Genomic DNA, 17,862 nt, shown 5'->3' with positions numbered 1-17,862 from the left:
CATGTTTAATAAAACAAAGACAACAAGATTACTGGTGATTCATGGGCTCTGAGTTAGAGTGGGCGGGGCCTGAGCGGGTCAGAATGATGTTACGATGCTCTGCTGCCTATCTTGTATTCAAGTGCATCATACAACATTACCACAAAAAGAATAGATCTTTAAATACAGGGATCTAAAACGGTTTTGGAGCCTACTGGGCCCTTCCGAAAGACCTTCTAGATGCATGACTTAACATTATGAAAGTGATGAAAGAGACAATTATATGGCTTTAACTTTTTAAAAACTTTTTATTTATTTATTTATTTATTACAAATTTAAGAATATAAATATTGCCGATTATTACTATTTCAGTTACTACTTAATCAGTCTGTGCATGAGTGTGCTTTCTCAGTGACTCTTCCAGGTTACACAGCAGCTTTGAATCAATTAAATTAAAAAATGATTACTCAGTGACTCTTTATGAATGAGTCACTGAATCATTCATTTAAAGCGCTGATTCATTAAGGGAGCAAAACAAGTGACAGTCATTAAATCATTCATTTGACCTGTTCATATAAAAACACTGAATCATTCAGTAATGAAACACAACTACAGTACTATGTGTTGCTCGATGTTGCAACATTTCTGCCACTATTTTTTTGTTGGTAAAAATAAAAAATAAAAAATAAAATTATTTGGCAACATTATGCACAAAATGTAAATTGCTCAAAATAACTTTATGTTTATTAAACCATTATAATAATAGCCTTTTTGTTCTGTGACATTAAAAAAAAGCTTGGACATATGTTTTAAACTAGCTTTTATATTAAAATAAATAATAATAAATAAATGACAACATATATAAGATTAAATATTAAAGAATTTTAAAATATTAAAAAATATTTTAAACTTGATTTCTGGCAACAATGGAAGTTTCTAAGCAAAAACAGTAAATACCTATCTCAAATGTCATCACAACACTGACATTTGTTAACTTTTTTACAAGATATAACATTATTTTAGTTATATCGTCAGTAAAAAGAATAGTATACGGAAACCAGGGGGGGAAAAAGAGATAAAGTTCAACGGACTAGGCTAGCATCCAGGGAAGAGGAAAACATTTGGTCCTGAAAACATACTGCAACACAAGCTGGAAGGCCTGATTGTTCTCCATTAGTAAAGACACTGGCATGGTTCCATGCTGAACCCATCAGACTAATGATAATGCATCAGTGAAAGAGAAAAATTGACCATTTTGTAATGTTAACTTTTGTTTTGCTCCCCCTTTGTAATATTTCAATGTCATGTTAAAAGTGCTAAAGTTTAGAATCCAAATTAATCTTCACTTGCTCTGAGCTTTAAAAGTACTCAAAAAAGAAAAGAGTTAACGAAATGTGAAGATGTCCAAGGGACAGCATTCAATATTAGGTGATGCTCTCCTTAGAGACCATTAAAATCACCAGACTCTCCAGTCATAGGTGAGGATTGTCTTTGTGTGTGTGTCTATGTGCTGGATGAGATGTCTGACGTCTTTGACGAAGCAGCCTCTTCACCGTGCTAAAAGTCTAACCAGCCAGTGATTCAACAAGGTACAAGAGGCTCATCAGGGTCTATTAGCCTTTTAAAGCCCACTTATTACATTAGAGCTGAACTCATCCAGTTGATTGGCCAATTGTGTTAAGTTACTGGTTTGTTCCTTTGGAAAAGATTTGAAAAAAGATATAAAAAAAGATATAAGATTTAATTACATTCACAGCCTAATGTCCTTTATGCGGTTTATAGTAATCACATTATTTTATTTCAATTGATTTTGCAGGCTTGGTACTGAGGATAACATTTTGAGCACCTTGGAATCATTATTCCAGCCTATTCGCATTACAAAAAGAATTCATCAGCATTCACACGGCATCACACACTTGCCGCATTACACAAAGAATCACGTCACGTCCTTAAAAGTCGCCCTGTCCTGAGGATCAGTAGAACAGCGGCGATGGACTATGTTCACATACAGAGTCGTTTATCAAAGCTCTGCTGTTTCTCTTTCTGTCTCCTGCTGTCCGACTGTGCTCTGGGAACACGCCACCTCTACCTGCAGCTAGTCAGTAAATGATGATTTATACCTCCTGCAGTCAGAAGTCACGTTTTGATAAATCGGGATGAAGTTTCAGATGTCATTTTTAGGGCCTGCAGTTGTCTGTGCGTGTCTTTGTATGGTGATAAATGGAACAGGATGGTCACTCTGTCTCCTTTTCCTTTTCTCTCGCTGACAGGATATGGGGTCCTCTGGTGAGCACACTAAAACAGGCAGCTGCCCGCTTTTTGATTGGGAACACAACTAAGTCATCCTTGGCCAGGACACCACGGCTCCCTCGCTGCCACCCATGTCAGGATTAATCAGTCGGAGTGTGAGAAACACGAGGGGAATAAGACCATAATGGGAACAACGTTCAACTCACTTGCTCAGCATGTCCCGTACCCTAAACCCTGCACTGGCCACCAGTGAACCACCTTTCTTACATTTATTAAAGCTTATTAAAACTTACTGTATAGAGTGAAAAACTATCTCACAGGATATTTTATATAATTTTACAGTAAAATACGTTTTAATAAACAGTTTGAACAGTCATCTTACAATTTACACTAAAACTAACATTCCCACAATTGTGGAATGGCTACTTGATGAAATGTAATTATCTTTTACCACTTGAATTGCATGGAATATCAAAATGATATCAGTCAATGAAATATACACTTTTTTTTTTTTTACCAGAAATTTAAGTTCAGCCCTGTAAAACCTAAATCGTTGCTATCATATTTTTTTTACGGTAAAGTGCTGCCATTGATTTTACAGTACATTTTACAGAATTGTTTTTTTTTCAGTGTACTCTCTACTTCTCATCACTGCTTTCCAAAAAATTCTACTTCCAGTGCCTCCAACTGTGTTCATGCCTATATTTCCTTCTCTGTCTATCTTCTCCCCCACAGAAATGCTATTTAAGTTGTAATCATGTGAAATCCATCCCCACAGAGCTCTGTCAGAAACATTCCCCCGTGCTTTGTATTTTTGCTCATCAAAAATGCCATATTTTGAGAGCATGTTACTTACAGAGCAGTATAAAGGTGGTGTCTTATTAAATTTCACTGGATGCTTTGTAATGAAACAGGAGATTGGCTTAAGTAGATAAACCCTCTCACTGGAGGAGTGGAGGAAGAGAGGGAGTGAGTGAGGGAGACAAGCTGCAGCTGACAAAAGCTTCGATTTCCTCTCCTGTTTACTAAGCGTGGATATTTTCCGCCGGTCAGCAGTGCCTGCATAATGCCATTTTTGTCCCTGCTGAAATACACTCATGAGCCTATCGCAGTAATCAAGCGAATACCTTCCCCCATCTAATGTCAGCCTGTAAATGAAGCAGCCTGACTTCCATTTCAAACTGCATGCGATCGATAAGGGCTGAGGAAAAGCAGGCACACTGCTTCCCTGCTTCCTCTTTCTTTCCTTGTTCCCTCTCAACCCTTGAAAGTACTACTAGCAGCAGTGAAGGAGGTCAGGGAAATTTCTTTAGCGCTGACATAGAACGCTAACATCAGATCATTTGCGAATCCTTGTATTTATATAATGTGTAGAAGTGTAAATATCACTCTGTGGTCTTGCTGCCCTGCTTGACTGTTTTAAAGACAAGCCTTTTTAGGTTTCTGCCACCTGCTTAGAACAAAGGTCCAAAATGAACTACGTACCTTGATACTGTATTTTTTAATTATTATTATTATTTTAAATAATGTTTAAACCACATTAAAACTTTGTTAATTGTACTAATTACATAAAAAATGTAATTTTTTTGAAAGAAATTAATATTTTTATTCAGCAAGGATGCATTAAATTTGTAAAGTTGTAATTATTCATCAAAAAAAGTTTGTATCTTAGGAAGCATATTATAATGAGTTCTGAAGGGTCTTGTGACATGTGCAGCAAAAGCGAAAACAGCACAGAGCACACAAAATCTGAAAGAAATATGATGGGCGGAATGGACACACTGGTTTAGCTATGAATAACTCAAAAAAGAAAAAAAAAAGAAAAACATGAACATTTTTGCTTAAGCACAAAAAAGCTAATGCCAATCAAGCTGGCCGTCCTATTGGTGCTATGGGACCGTGCAAGGGTATGTCTGCTAATGCCAAACCAGCTCTACTCTGCAGTGAGCGACGCCCGGTGGACGTTACCTGGACAGGTGGCAGTGCAGGCACTTTTCTGGACACTCTGGCCCTCGCAGGACGTCCCGCCGTTCAGGGGAGTGGGGTTGGTGCAACTCCGGCTCCTCTTCTGCCACCCCCGACCACAGATAGCACTGCAGGCTGACCATGTGGCCCATGTGGACCAGCCACCATTCACTGCTCGTGCGCCCAGTGCAGAGGAAAGGGGGAAACGAACACAGCGAGTCAGGATTACCCGACAAGCACGAGGATGATAAACAGCCACAAACATGAGCTCTGTGCTTAAAGGCAGGCCACAGGGACAACGGCAACATCCAAAAGCTATGCTAAGATCAACAGTTATCAACGCTCTGCTAACTCTACTGTTGATTAGAGGTATTTGTGTAGAGGCTACCATCTCTTTAGTTTTTTTTTCATTCAGTCTAAATTCGTGTTCATTTGATGTTTACACAGTTTCTTTGTCAATGAAACAGAACTTATCTCAATACCAACAATACCAACAAATCTTATTTTAGGGGTCATATGATGCTCCTAAAAAGAACATTATTTTGTGTATTTGGTGTAGTGAAATGTGTTTATGTGGTTTAACGTTAAAAAAAACCCACATTATTTTCCACATACTGTACATTATTGTTTCTCCTCTATGCCCCGCCTTCTGAAATGCGTTGATTTTTACAAGGCTCATCTCTCTGAAAAGCGAGGTGTGCTGTGATTGGCCGAATGCCCCAAGCGTGAGACGGAAATGTTATGCCTCTTAACATATTGTGAAGTCTTGTCCGGCCGGAGCGACGAGACAAAAACATAAAACCCAGTATAAACGTGTTATAAACATGATTTCTAGTCATGTTTTCTTTTGGAAGGCAAAAACAAAGTAGTTTCGCTTTCTCAACGAAACAACGTCACACATCGCAGCCTTGAGTGAGCAGAGGCCGGAGGACTAGAGTGAGCCGCAGTCTAGAGTGAGCCCCGGCCGGCTTGAAAACGGTGTGGCAGGCGGATTCTACGAAGGAGCGTACCTTGGTCTTGCAGCAACCACATGTGACGACCCCAGGCTGGACTTTTATAAAGAATATCTCTTTGGATTTGAGACTTTAGTCTTTGCAACTTCACAGATCTTCTTTATTCACCAAGAGCATGTAACACTCCAAAGAGAAAGGAAAATTTGAAATCGCATCATATGACCCCTTTAAATGAATTATTCAGCTAGTACATAAAAAGCATTTAGAACTGAACTGAGAATCTTTAATTCAATTACCAAATTTGAAAATAATAAAATAATGCAGAATTGCAATTGCAATTTTAAGTAAGCAGAATCAACAAGAAATAAAATCCATGTTAATATCATTTTTAACTAGAAAAAAAAAGTTTGTCAAGACAAACTTTGTGAGATTGCTTGACAAAGCCTTATCTTTAAGGCTAAAGAAGCTTAAAACATTTTTATAATTTTGAAGTTTTATAGGCCTTACAGAAAAAAAATTGATTTACTGCGAATCTATTGCAATTGTATGTTTCAACCACAGATGGCGATAGAAAGACCAAAATTCCTTAGGGAACCTTTAATATACAATGGCTGCATCCGAAATCTCATACTTCCCTACTATATAGCAGGTGAAAACAGAATGTGGACAGAGCAGTATGTTCAAATTCACAGTATTCATAAAACAATAGGCGGTGAGATTAAAACAATTCCGGTGAGATTCTGAAGTGCATATCTGATGGCATTTTACTATCCCATGAGGCCATGGGAGAGGATTTGTAAATGGTGGTAAAGCAACGCAACTGATGCTGATAGGTCACATGACAACGACAACATGACAAATGTAAGTCTGGACTTCATTCATACTACATGCATCCATACAATATAGAACATACTTTTTTAACGGTTGCAACGCAATTACTTATTCAAAAGAAGTACCTGCTCAGAGAGTGTGTGATTTCGGACACAACTAATGTTTCCAAATTGGTGAGTTGTTTACTCTGTAATTTGCATGTCTACTTCTACCAGTTTGACTTGTTTAGGCTGATTTGTGTACTAATTACTGGCACAGGGTATTACTGCATTAACAGAACGAGAGATTAACCAGCCAATCTCAGTGAAGTGGAGGCACCACTCTGACATGTCTTTGCCTGCATCCTGCCATTACCCAAGTCTGAAACTTCATAGGTTTATTTTGATTTGTGTACTTGAAGGGGCAGTCACACTAGACTTTGAACACACAAAATTTCTTTGAACACTGCAACTGTCATGATATGACGTCAAACTCTACAGCATCTTTCTGCAACTTTAAAGTTTGTGTTCTTTTAATTCAGCAAAGATCTTTTACTGGTCACACATCTTTACGTTACACAAATTTGCAAGGCAGAGTTTCCCAAACTTGAACTTTGGAACACAGTTAAATGTGAAACTTCTTTGTATGAGCTTGCATTTCTGGTCTTCAGCATTCCCATGACTTTATAGTCAATGGAATGAAAAGTGCAATGTTACTGCCCCTCTACGCACTATTTGATCCCCTGTTTTGTAATATTTGTTTAATTTTGTACTGTCAATTATTTTCTCATCCAAATTCCTTGCTTCCCCGGAAGAAGAAGAAAAGTGTGCGTATGTCTGGCCACATCTGGATGTGGTAACCAAACATCATTTTCCTCAGTTGCCCTTCAAGTCACAATGCTATCACTCAATCCCCTTTTATAAAGCTGCATATTAACGAAAGTCTTTGCTAAATCGGGGGACACATATGGTGGGCTGGATGTCTTAAAGGAAACGGCCTAGATTTCATCCCACAACGCTCACGTGGGGTGTATATTGGTTTTTTGCTCTACACCGATACACAGTATGGTTTTTATGGCACCAATATCCTGACTCGTGAAATGCATAATCCTGCAAGGATTCCGCGATGATCCCGAGTCCAAAGTTCATGCAGGGTTTTTAATCAAGTTCCCAGCCTCCTCTCTCTTGGAGGGAGAATTCAGAGCAAATCTGATTTCTTCTTCCCTCAGTAACTCGACCGATTTGTTGTCCTGAAGCCTCGATCGCTGGTCAGAGTCCATATTGTGCTTGGAACTGCTCCGTAATTCTCCACAAAATCTCACTCTGGTCAGACCGAATCAATTCTTTAGCCTCTCTTCTACCACTGATTGCTCACCACGAAGAAGGAAATTGCGCAGCAACTCGGGTCCTGATTACCTCTTAGCACACCGTTGTGTCAAGTCCAGCCTTGTTAAAATTAATTTTGGCCTCTGTCCAACAGCACTTATAACAGCTCTCACATCACCTATGGTTCAGCCAATAAGCAAGACCGCAAGACTTCAAATCAGTAAACTGACATTTTAATGCGAAGCCATGGGGGAAAAAAGAATAGCATAAAGGACCATATCTAATAGTTCTTTTGATCAAAATGTATTCACAAGGAATTTGTCTGTAATTAATTTCTACAATGGTAGCAAATTGCTTGGGGAACACTGCACAATTTGAAATTGCCAAATTGTAAGGATCTGCACCGAGCATTCATGTGCCTTTTCTCTTTTTCCCTGTGTGAGAGCTTTATTGATTGACAGCATAAAGAGCAAACAATAGAGCGAAAATGTTCTTGGCTCACCTTTGCAGAGCACTTTTACACAGCTGTCCCTTGACTTATTATCTTTAGGCTAGGCTTCCAAATAAACCTGATGCATTATCTCTGACAAAAAAATAAAAAAGACCAACAAGTTCAGATTCTCCATTGTTAACATGTCTGTCTGTGGTTTAGGAGTATTCTCAGTAGATCTGTCCCAGTACTGTACTCTATGTTGTGTATGATTGACTCGGCCCGGATCAGTAGCGAGCGTGTACAGGGTTGTAATGCTACCTTTAGAACAGTGCTTGTCCTGGGACCCCTCTGGGGTTAGTGATGCTCTGCCGTTGTGCATTTTAATAAAGGTCAGCTAGCTTATAAACCCCATTCATTAGCCATTTTCTGCCATTAATTCAACAAGCTCAACTACAATGTGAGGGTTTGTCAGCTCTGCTGAGATTTCTGAGACACTGCCTGGCTGCTTTGTACCCAAATTGATATGTTGTAATGGCGCTGCAATCATGTATGATCACAGGATGAACAGTTTTAGAGGAGCTAAGCTAAAGCTAAGTGTCCATGCTGTAATATTCAGTTTTAAGATCTCTACAAGAAATATAATAACCTCTAATTATTTGGACACTTAAGCAAAATCCACAAAGTAAATATATGGTTTTTAATGCAAATGCATTTATATTTACGTTGATAATGACAGGGTTGCCACTCTTTTTGATAAATTGCTGTGAACTTTCCTTTCTAGTTAATTGTGACTGAATAAAAAAAAAAAAAAAATCATTTTAAAAGGTTATTTTTTTCCCTAGATGTATGTCTCCATATTTCAAGAAAATTATTCACAAAACAGAAATTATGTGGAACAACTTACAAAACAATAATATAGTATATTATTGAAATAAAAAAAAAATATATTTATATTATTATTTTTATATATAATAACATTTAATATATAATTTATATGTAATATATTAAATATAAAATTCATATTATATTAACTTAATTTTCATGTTTTTTTTTTCAGGCCTGAAAATATCACTTGTCCATATATTTTTAAGGTTTATGGGAACCCTTAAATTATATATATATATATATATATAAAAAAAATAATAGATAATATTCAAAATTATTTGGATGGAGACTACAGCTAGTGGTGTTACAGTAAAATGCTGACAAATTTTCACAAAGCCACGGAGTCAGTATATTTTGTTCTCAAAGTCTGATCAAAATAGAGTTGTCCATCAAAGCTAGCCTAACTCTCTCAATAAATTACCCCTGACTCTGGGTCAAAACCATCCCAAACTTTTGTCAGACTGTTGAAAGGTGAAGTCCATTTATCTGTGATTTAAGAATGGAACAAAGTATGAGAAGAAACACACCATAGACAATCACGGTAGCCGAGGAGCTCTTTCGTCGTGCCACAATATTCTTGGCCACGCAGGTGTAGTTGCCTGTGTCGGCAAGGCGGGCTTGTTTGATGATGAGATTATGGTCCACGGTGATGAAGAAATTGGGGTCAGTCTTGGGGTCGATCAGCCCCTCGTTTCTCTGCCACTCCACCTAGAGACATACACAAGAGAAAACATTTCACAGCTTCAGTCTCCTTCAAATGGATGGAAAGCTCCGTATCCAGCGGCCATTCTGGGCAGCTCCCAAAGACCCTGCCTGGGCTGAAGATGTTCAATTTTGGCAGCCACTGAATGTAAGCATGGAGCAGTTGGAAAGTGGGTTAGCATTTTTCTATCTTTCTTTCATTCTTTTATTTATTTATTTATTTATTATGATTTAATTCATCCATTTTTCTATCTTTCATTCTTTTATTTATTTATTTATTTATTTATTATGATTTAATTCATCTATTTATTTATTTATTGTACAATGAAAACTGAGGAAATCAGAAAATTTCTTTAGCACCTTGAAATCAGAAACAGAACTAAAAGTAGGAATTGGGACTATGATAATACTTTGGTAATAAAAGAAGACATATTTGTGATTTCAATTTTATATATTGTGGTATAATGTTTATCATCAAATAAAATATATTTATATATATAATTATATAGTTCCACTTTTCTGATTTTAAACTTAAAATTTATTTTAAGAATCAGCTTTAATTGTAACTGATTTATAATTTGATTTATAAAATAATAATAATAATAATAATAATAATAATAATAATAATAATAATAATAATAATAATAATAATAATAATAATGAACTGATGAATTAGTCAAAATTATTTACCACAGTAATTATAATTATGCCACAAATTCTGAAATTGTATAAAACCAGGAATGTTCTTTTAAATGGGTCATCCAATGCCCATTTTCCACAAGTTGATATGATTCCTTAAACACATAATGAAAAAAATTTAACAAAGTTAGTTTAAAAAACACCAATTTACACCTAAAAAAAACAGCCATTTTGTAGCATTTTCCTTTAAATGTTAATGAGCTCTGCTGACCCCGCTCCTCTCTTCCGAGCCGCTCTCTGAGGGACTGTTTACTTCAGCCGCCTTCATCATGAAACTTGCTAATTAGCACATTATTAGGAAAAGAGATTTGCAAAGATTCATTAAAAAACCTACTCACTTCATCTGTAGGTGAAGCTGGATCATGAATGATTCGCGTGAATATAAACACATTTATGTAGATCGGGGGGGGGGGGGGGGGGGGCATTCCCTTCAGAAACAAACATAATCCACTACGTCTTCAGCGGCTCAGATGTCAGGAGTAAATGACGACTGCTGTGTTCATTAGTACATCCAACAACAGAACACCGCAATCGTTCAGGAGTCATTCTTGTCTACATCTGCTCCGGCGGTGAAACAATGGCGGACTGATGACAGATCACTCAGGGTGGGTCTAAGGTAAGACCCCGGTCCAGTCTGTGCTGAAACGCTACTGTCAGCCAAACTATCGTGAGAGGAGCCTGTCTGTGTGATGTCACAAAGACAGGCATTTGAGATCGGCTCGATTCGAGAAAGGGGTAAAAATTTTAGTAGATAAAAAAATAAAAAAACACCTGATGAACCCTTTAGATCAAACATGTAAAAGTGAACACACACTGCCAACACACATTTCATTTCAAATAAGTTGTAAAAGTGCATGTAGCACCCCTTTAAAACTGACTGAAAAAAGAGTTTTTTAATATGAAAATAAAGCACTGATACATCGCTACTGTTGGGTTTGGAAGTTTGGATGGCCATTTTGAGCAGCAACAGCTGGTCGCAGGCTGGTCGAGTCTTGCACCAGTGCAAAAATACATGTATTATTGATGGGACTCCCAGAGCTGCCAAATCACACTGCGCAGTTCCTCATCCAAGTCCAGCTCACAGAACAGACGGAATATGGTGAAAGACGTCAGATCTCTGGCTCGATGGTATATTTGTGCGAGTGCATTAATGAGGGGGATAATTAGTAGAGCTGTTGGGTGTTAACATGTTTAATTGTTGCTCTCACCTCTGCAGCAGGAACACCTTCAGGAGGATGACAGCGCAGAAGGACTTCCTGATCCAGTGCCACTTCCTTACCCAGCGGTTCCTCCTCAAAGTTCTTCCTCAGATCTGTACAGCAAAATCATTTTATTTATTAGTTACTAGTTGCATTTGGAACATATATGTTCAAACTTATAAGCACAACCGTAACTAAAACATATAAGCTTCCCTATGTGCATATTAGAATAAAGACGAGGTAATGGTTGGGTATGACCTTCTAGTGCACAGTATATTTAATATTAAATATTTGTAATAATTAGAGTAACATTAATTTTTGTAGTATTCTCAGAAGATATGCAGTGGTGCTTATGTGTGCATGATATGATGCATTATGCACAACTGTAATTGTGAAAACAACACTATTTATTCAATTATACAGTACAAACATAGCTAAATATGACTAGCTGTTGAATTAGCAATATTCTGTTAGTTAAAACTGTATGAGACTGAAACAAAATACATGATAAATACATGAACCTGGTTATTGTGCATTAAAAACACATTTATTTAATTAATACTATTACAGAAATCTTTTGTTTCATTTATGTATTACTGACAAATTTGCATCAGGATTAGTAGTTTATGTTAAAACTGTATAATCCAAATGGACATGAATTTTATTTTCAATTCAAATGCATAAGTCTTAAATTCAGGTCTTTTTGTGTGTGTAGATTTTTTTATAGACAGATTTTGACTTTGCCACCTTTAGTTTTAAAATTACTGTCAGTGTGATGAGGGAGGAAGTCTAGGGGAAACAATTGAGATTTTAAAAGGATTGGAAGTTATTTTTTTTCCTTTGGGCTCTCAAGCCAGGCTATTGACTAAAATTCTCCTGTAGTCATTAAGTGGATCAGAACGTGTACATGTATCACCAGGAAGGTAAACTGCCAAGCTATTTAATCTAATGTTATCTGTGTCATATTAAAGCAATGTGTTTTTTTGGGGGATTCAGAGCTCCTCCATATATAACTCAGGGCTTTGTTTGCCCCGTGTACAGTACATTCTCTCTTAGAAGGATACATATCACAGACCCGAGTGCTTATTAGACCCTGCTTGGTTGCTTCAGAGAATGGTTGTCTGCAGCCCCCAGGCAAAGCATGAACAAAAAGGAATCGCATAATCTTCCTCCACTCCTCGATACCACACCATGGCTGTGGTATCTGCACGACCACCTACTCTACCTAAAACCCCTGGGACAATCGTTGATGCGAGTCGAATTGTATTTGCTTGTCAAAATTGCATTACTCTTGACGGAGGGTTTTCGTGCCCTCCTGACAATGGATGGCACAATTTCAAAACAATATTTGCATAAACGTTTATAGCTGTTATGACACGAAAAAGCTTTTGGAAGAAGGTGTCCATTGAGACAGGGGGCTTGTCTTCGGTTCAGACGCTGGGGAAAAAAATCGCTCTCAATAACGACGGCACTGCCAGTCATTTCATTTCCTCAAAACAGATGTCATGCCTGTCTTCACCAATCAGGCCTCTGCAAACATTAAGAGGTGAAGAGGGGCCTTTGACATTCAATTTAATTAAATAGGATTTGATGGGAATAGGAGAGGCACAAAGGATTAGATGGCCATCAAGTCCTGAGATGACATTGTCTTGACTTGAGTGGAAAACTTTCAAGCTCCAAAAAAGACTGAAGCACCATACAAATAACACAAAAGTATGACTCTTGCGCTACATTGAAAGTGCTCAGAAGTTGTTCGGCACTTTGGGTCCAGGGACAGATGGAGTTATGTAGCACACAAACCGTTTGAGACACTCTCATTGTATCTTTTCAGAGCCCCTGGCTGCTATAATCATTCTTGGGTGAGTAAAAGTTTTTTTTCTTCCAAGCAAAGTATTTATTTAAAAGTCCTTTTTAAACCCAAAAGTGAAATCAGAGGTGAATATAATTTTGGAAAAAGCAGTATCCATTAAAAATATTTATAAGCATATAAGCATTTATAAGGCAAATCCCAAATCCAGTTCAGTCACACAATGCACTATATATATATATATTGTGCATTGTACATTTAAAAAAAGTAATGTAATGTAAAATTAAAATAAATAATTTTAAAGTAACATAAATCTAAATAAAACACTTCCTAAAAAATTTTATTTGTTAACCTGCATGTCATGTGACCGTTAACCAATGTCAGAGAACCGTGAACATGTAATTGTGATACTTAATTTTGAAATATTTATTTTAAAACCTCAGGGGTACTTCAAGTAAATACATTAGTTGAAAGATGTTCAGATGACAAAACAGTTTGGAAATGCCTGCATTACATGTAAATAAGAAATAATGTGAATTTGTGCATTTTAATGTGTTTGAAAGACAAAGGCCTTCCAAAGACACATAAACAACAATAACTTCACCCTAACTTCAAACAAACACAAAACTGAACACCATCAGATTATATATAAACTAAACACTTGAAACATTTTTTTTTTTTTTAAATCCAGTGGTCAATTGCTGTGTAGCCACCTGACTAGTGACTGGTCTTTGAGTGAATATCCGCAAAACTGACAAGACTTTCTGAGTTTATATAAGCAGTAGGTGTCACGGTTGGTAAACCGTGATCTCTGGGTGTTTGCACTTTGTGGTGAAGTCTGTGTGTTTCGCGTCTGCACTGATTAGTTTGTGGGCGTCTCCGTTAATTGTCATCAGCAGCAGCTGTCACTCATTACTCATTCCCTATATATTGGCTTGTCTCACGTCTTGTGTTTGTGAGATCGTTGTTTTATGTTGCTTACCCTGTTTGTTTGGCTTCAGTGTTCTCTGCGTTTGGATGTTCGTGTTTTCCCGGAACCTCATACACTCTACGCACTTCCACTCAGCCACAAAGACTTACCTTCGGCTCTATTCCCCGCAGTTCCTGTGCCATCCTCTCCTGCTGCCTTCTCACCGTCCTCATCTGGATTCCTCACCACCTCACCACCATCTTGGATTGTTGTCTTCCCAGCATCATTGTCTTTTCCCTGTTTGTTTATTTATTTTCATTAAATATTCTAACTCGCTATTGTTTGCAGTCCTTCCTTCACCCCGCCGTCACAGAACGATCTCACCAATATGGAAGCAGCGAGGACCAACACCCTCACGGACTTTATGCACCACAGTGTGAAACGTATGGATCAGCAGCAGGAGAGCATCTCGAACACCGGACGCGCTGTCCAAGCGCTGGTGGCACAGGTGTCCGAGCTCACCCAGCAGATCCATCAGCTCACCTCTCCCACTGCGCCCATCGCACCGCCTGCGCTGCCCGTCCCCCAGGAGACCCCCAAGGATCACTTCCGGCCAGAGCCGAGACTTCCGGCGCCTGAAAGCTACTCCGGTGAGCCAGCCTTTTGCAGAACTTTCTTGAATAAATGTTCTATGCATTTCGCTTTGCAGCCCTGCACCTTCGCCACCGAGGAATCCAAAGTTGCGTTTACGCTCACGTTACTTTCGGGCAAGGCCGCCCTATGGGGGACGGCGGTGTGGGAGAATCAACATCCGTGCTGTGCCTCGTTCCACGCCCTCTCGGAGGAGATGAGGAGGGTATTCGATCGAGCCGCGGCCGGCAGGGAGGCCGCTCACCAGCTCTCAGACCTTCGTCAAGGCACGTCATCTGTCACGGATTACTCCATCGAATTCCGCACCCTGGCGGCCGCGTGCCAGTGGAACGAGGCAGCACAGTGGGATCGATTCCTGCATGGGTTATCCGACCGTGTTCAAAAGGAGATCGACCTCCTCGAGCTGCCCCCCACACTCAATGGACTTATCAACTTGGCCTTACGAGTTGATGCACGGATTAATCGCCTGGGTCGCCAGTCCAGTCCTACACGTCATACCATCTCTCCTGTTAGGGGGCGCTCGAGTCGAGAGAACGCGGTCGGTCCCATCGACGACCACGAGCCCATGCAGGTGGGTAGAGCTCGGCTGTCCCGGAGGGAGAGGGAACGGCGGAGGTCCCATGGACTATGCTTATACTGTGGAGGCTCGGAACACAACATCTTCTCATGCCCGGTAAAAGAGCATGCCCGGTAGTAAACTTGAGGCTACTATCGGGTGGGATCTCCGCTGGGAAGTCCTCAACACCATCATCGACCCTCCTTCCGGTGAAACTGCGGTGGAAGAATCACTCTCACGATTGTCATGCCCTTCTGGACTCCGGAGCCGAAGGTAATTTCATTGATTCTTCCCTGGCACATCACCTGAACATTCCTGTCCTGCCTGTGTCTCTCCCCATCCACGTCACCGCACTCAACGGCCAGGAACTGCCTCACGTCACACACCACACAGAACCCATCACACTACTCACTTCTGGCAATCATCGCGAGACCATATCCTTTTTCCTCATGGACTCCCCTGTTGCTCCCATTGTGTTAGGTCACCCCTGGTTAATTAAACATAATCCACGAGTGGAGTGGGGTTCCAACACAGTCACATTGTGGAGTGAAAGTTGTCATGAGTCTTGTCTGGTTTCTGCTTGTCCTGTTGTCCCTTGTTTCTGTTTTTCAGAAAGAGAACATGGTATTGCCAAACGTGCCCGCAGAGTATCTGGACCTGAAGGAAGTGTTCAGTAAGTCCCGTGCTGCTTCTCTTCCTCCGCATCGTCCCTACGACTGTGCCATAGATTTAGTGCCAGATAAGTCTCCGCCTAAGGGCAAGTTATACTCTCTTTCTATTCCTGAGAGGGAGGCCATGGAGAAATACATTTCTGATTCCTTAGCATCTGGGTTCATCCGTCCTTCCTCTTCTCCAGCGGGGGCGGGATTCTTTTTTGTGGGTAAGAAGGATGGTTCTCTGCGACCTTGCATTGATTACCGAGAGCTGAACAACATCACGATAAAGAACACCTATCCATTACCACTCATGTCTTCAGCTTTTCGAGAGGTTGCAGGGAGCATCCGTATTCACAAAATTGGATTTACGTAATGCTTATCATTTGGTCCGCATCAGGAAGGGGATGAATGGAAAACCGCCTTTAATACCCCCAGAGGGCACTTTGAATACTTGGTGATGCCGTTTGGGCTCTCCAACTCGCCCGGGGGTTTTCCAAGCACTCGTTAATGACGTGTTGAGAGATATGGTAGATCAGTTTATATATGTTTACCTGGATGACATACTGATTTTTTTTTCTTCATCTCTCCAGGAACATGTTCAACACGTCAGACGAGTGCTCCAGAGGTTACTTGAGAATGGGCTTTTTGTATCCAGGCAGAGAAATGCGTATTCCATGCACAGTCTGTTCCCTTCCTAGGGTATATCGTCTCGTCTGAGGGAATACGTATGGACCCTGACAAGATTAAGGCTGTGATAGATTGGCCATCTCCAGATTCCCGTAAGGCCCTACAGCGGTTTCTGGGGTTCGCCAATTTCTATCGGCGGTTCATTCGCAATTTCAGCCAACTAGCCTCACCTCTGACAGCCTTGACCTCTCCCAGTACTCTCGTTCAGGTGGTCGGACGCAGCTGAGGCTGCGTTCACTAACCTCAAGAACCGCTTCCTTTCGGCTCCCATCCTTGTGGCCCCTGATCCCACACGGCAGTTCGTGGTGGAGGTTGACGCGTCAGAGGTGGGGGTAGGAGCAGTGTTGTCTCAACGTGCTGCTTCGGACGATAAGGTACATCCTTGCGCGTTTTTCTCTCATCGATTATCTCCTGCTGAACGTAATTATGACATTGGCAATAGAGAGTTGTTGGCCGTCAAATTAGCGTTAGAGGAGTGGCGTCACTGGCTGGAAGGTTCAGGGGTACCTTTTATTGTTTGGACCGATCATAAGAATTTAGAGTACATTAGAACTGCCAAAAGACTCAATTCCAGGCAGGCTCGGTGGGCACTTTTTTTTCGGTCGCTTTGAGTTTACTTTATCGTACCGCCCAGGTATCCAAGAATGTCAAGCCCAATTCTTTATCACGTCTTTTTGATCCCTCCGCCCGCCCAGTGACTCCCGAGTGTATTTTACCTGAGAAGTTAGTGGTCTCAGCACTCGTATGGGAGGTCGAGTCGAAGGTCAAGACGGCCTTACAAGGGGTAACGCCTCCGTCCTGTTGTCCACCAAACCGTTTATTTGTGCCGGAGGAGTTAAGGTCCGAAGTCATTCAGTGGGGTCACTGCTCTAACGTTGCTTGTCATCCAGGGATAAGTCGAACTAATGGGTTGGTTAAACAACGATTCTGGTGGCCACGTATGGCTCGTGACGTCCGCGATTTTGTGTTGGCTTGCTCAGTTTGCACCAGTGGTAAGTCATCTAACCGACCTCCTGATGGGCTCCTTCAACCACTGTCTGTCCCTTCGAGACCCTGGTCCCACATCGCACTAGATTTTGTTACCGCCCTCCCGCCCTCTAATGGCATGACGGTCGTTTTGACCGTAGTGGACTGGTTCTCGAAGGCGGCACATTTCATTCCCTTGCCCAAATTACCGACAGCCAAGGAGACAGCGGTCACTGTCCTAGATCACGTCTTTCGGCTTAATGGCCTCCCGGTAGACGTGGTTTTCTGACAGGGGATCTCAATTCATATCCAAATTTTGGAAAGAGTTTTGTAAATTGCTAGGAGCGTCAGTTAGCTTGTCTTCGGGTTATCATCCCCAAAGTAACGGACAGTCTGAGCGAGCCAACCAAGATTTAGAGAGGACGTTAC

The 17,862-nt window shown here is 40.3% G+C and overlaps 1 protein-coding gene across 4 annotated transcripts in view; it reads right to left on the bottom strand.

The window, feature by feature from the left end:
* Window positions 1-17,862, bottom strand: part of LOC122147428 (netrin receptor UNC5A-like) — a 168,635-nt gene that overhangs the window by 37,667 nt on the left and 113,106 nt on the right. For 2 of the 4 annotated variants that reach the window (XM_042769978.1, XM_042769979.1), the window contains exons 4-6: window positions 11,210-11,313; window positions 9,128-9,308; window positions 4,198-4,365 (exon numbers count right to left, since the gene is read on the bottom strand). In XM_042769978.1, the coding sequence (XP_042625912.1) occupies window positions 4,198-4,365; window positions 9,128-9,308; window positions 11,210-11,313 (453 nt within the window). The remainder of the gene's footprint in view (window positions 1-4,197; window positions 4,366-9,127; window positions 9,309-11,209; window positions 11,314-17,862) is intronic. The other 2 variants (XM_042769981.1, XM_042769980.1) reach the window with 1 other exon arrangement.

Source organism: Cyprinus carpio, chromosome A14 (assembly GCF_018340385.1).
Source record: "Cyprinus carpio isolate SPL01 chromosome A14, ASM1834038v1, whole genome shotgun sequence".
NCBI classification, from domain to species: Eukaryota; Metazoa; Chordata; class Actinopteri; order Cypriniformes; family Cyprinidae; genus Cyprinus; species Cyprinus carpio.
The sequence above is the reverse complement of the archived record's forward strand: the minus strand, read 5'-3'. Positions and strand labels throughout refer to the sequence as shown.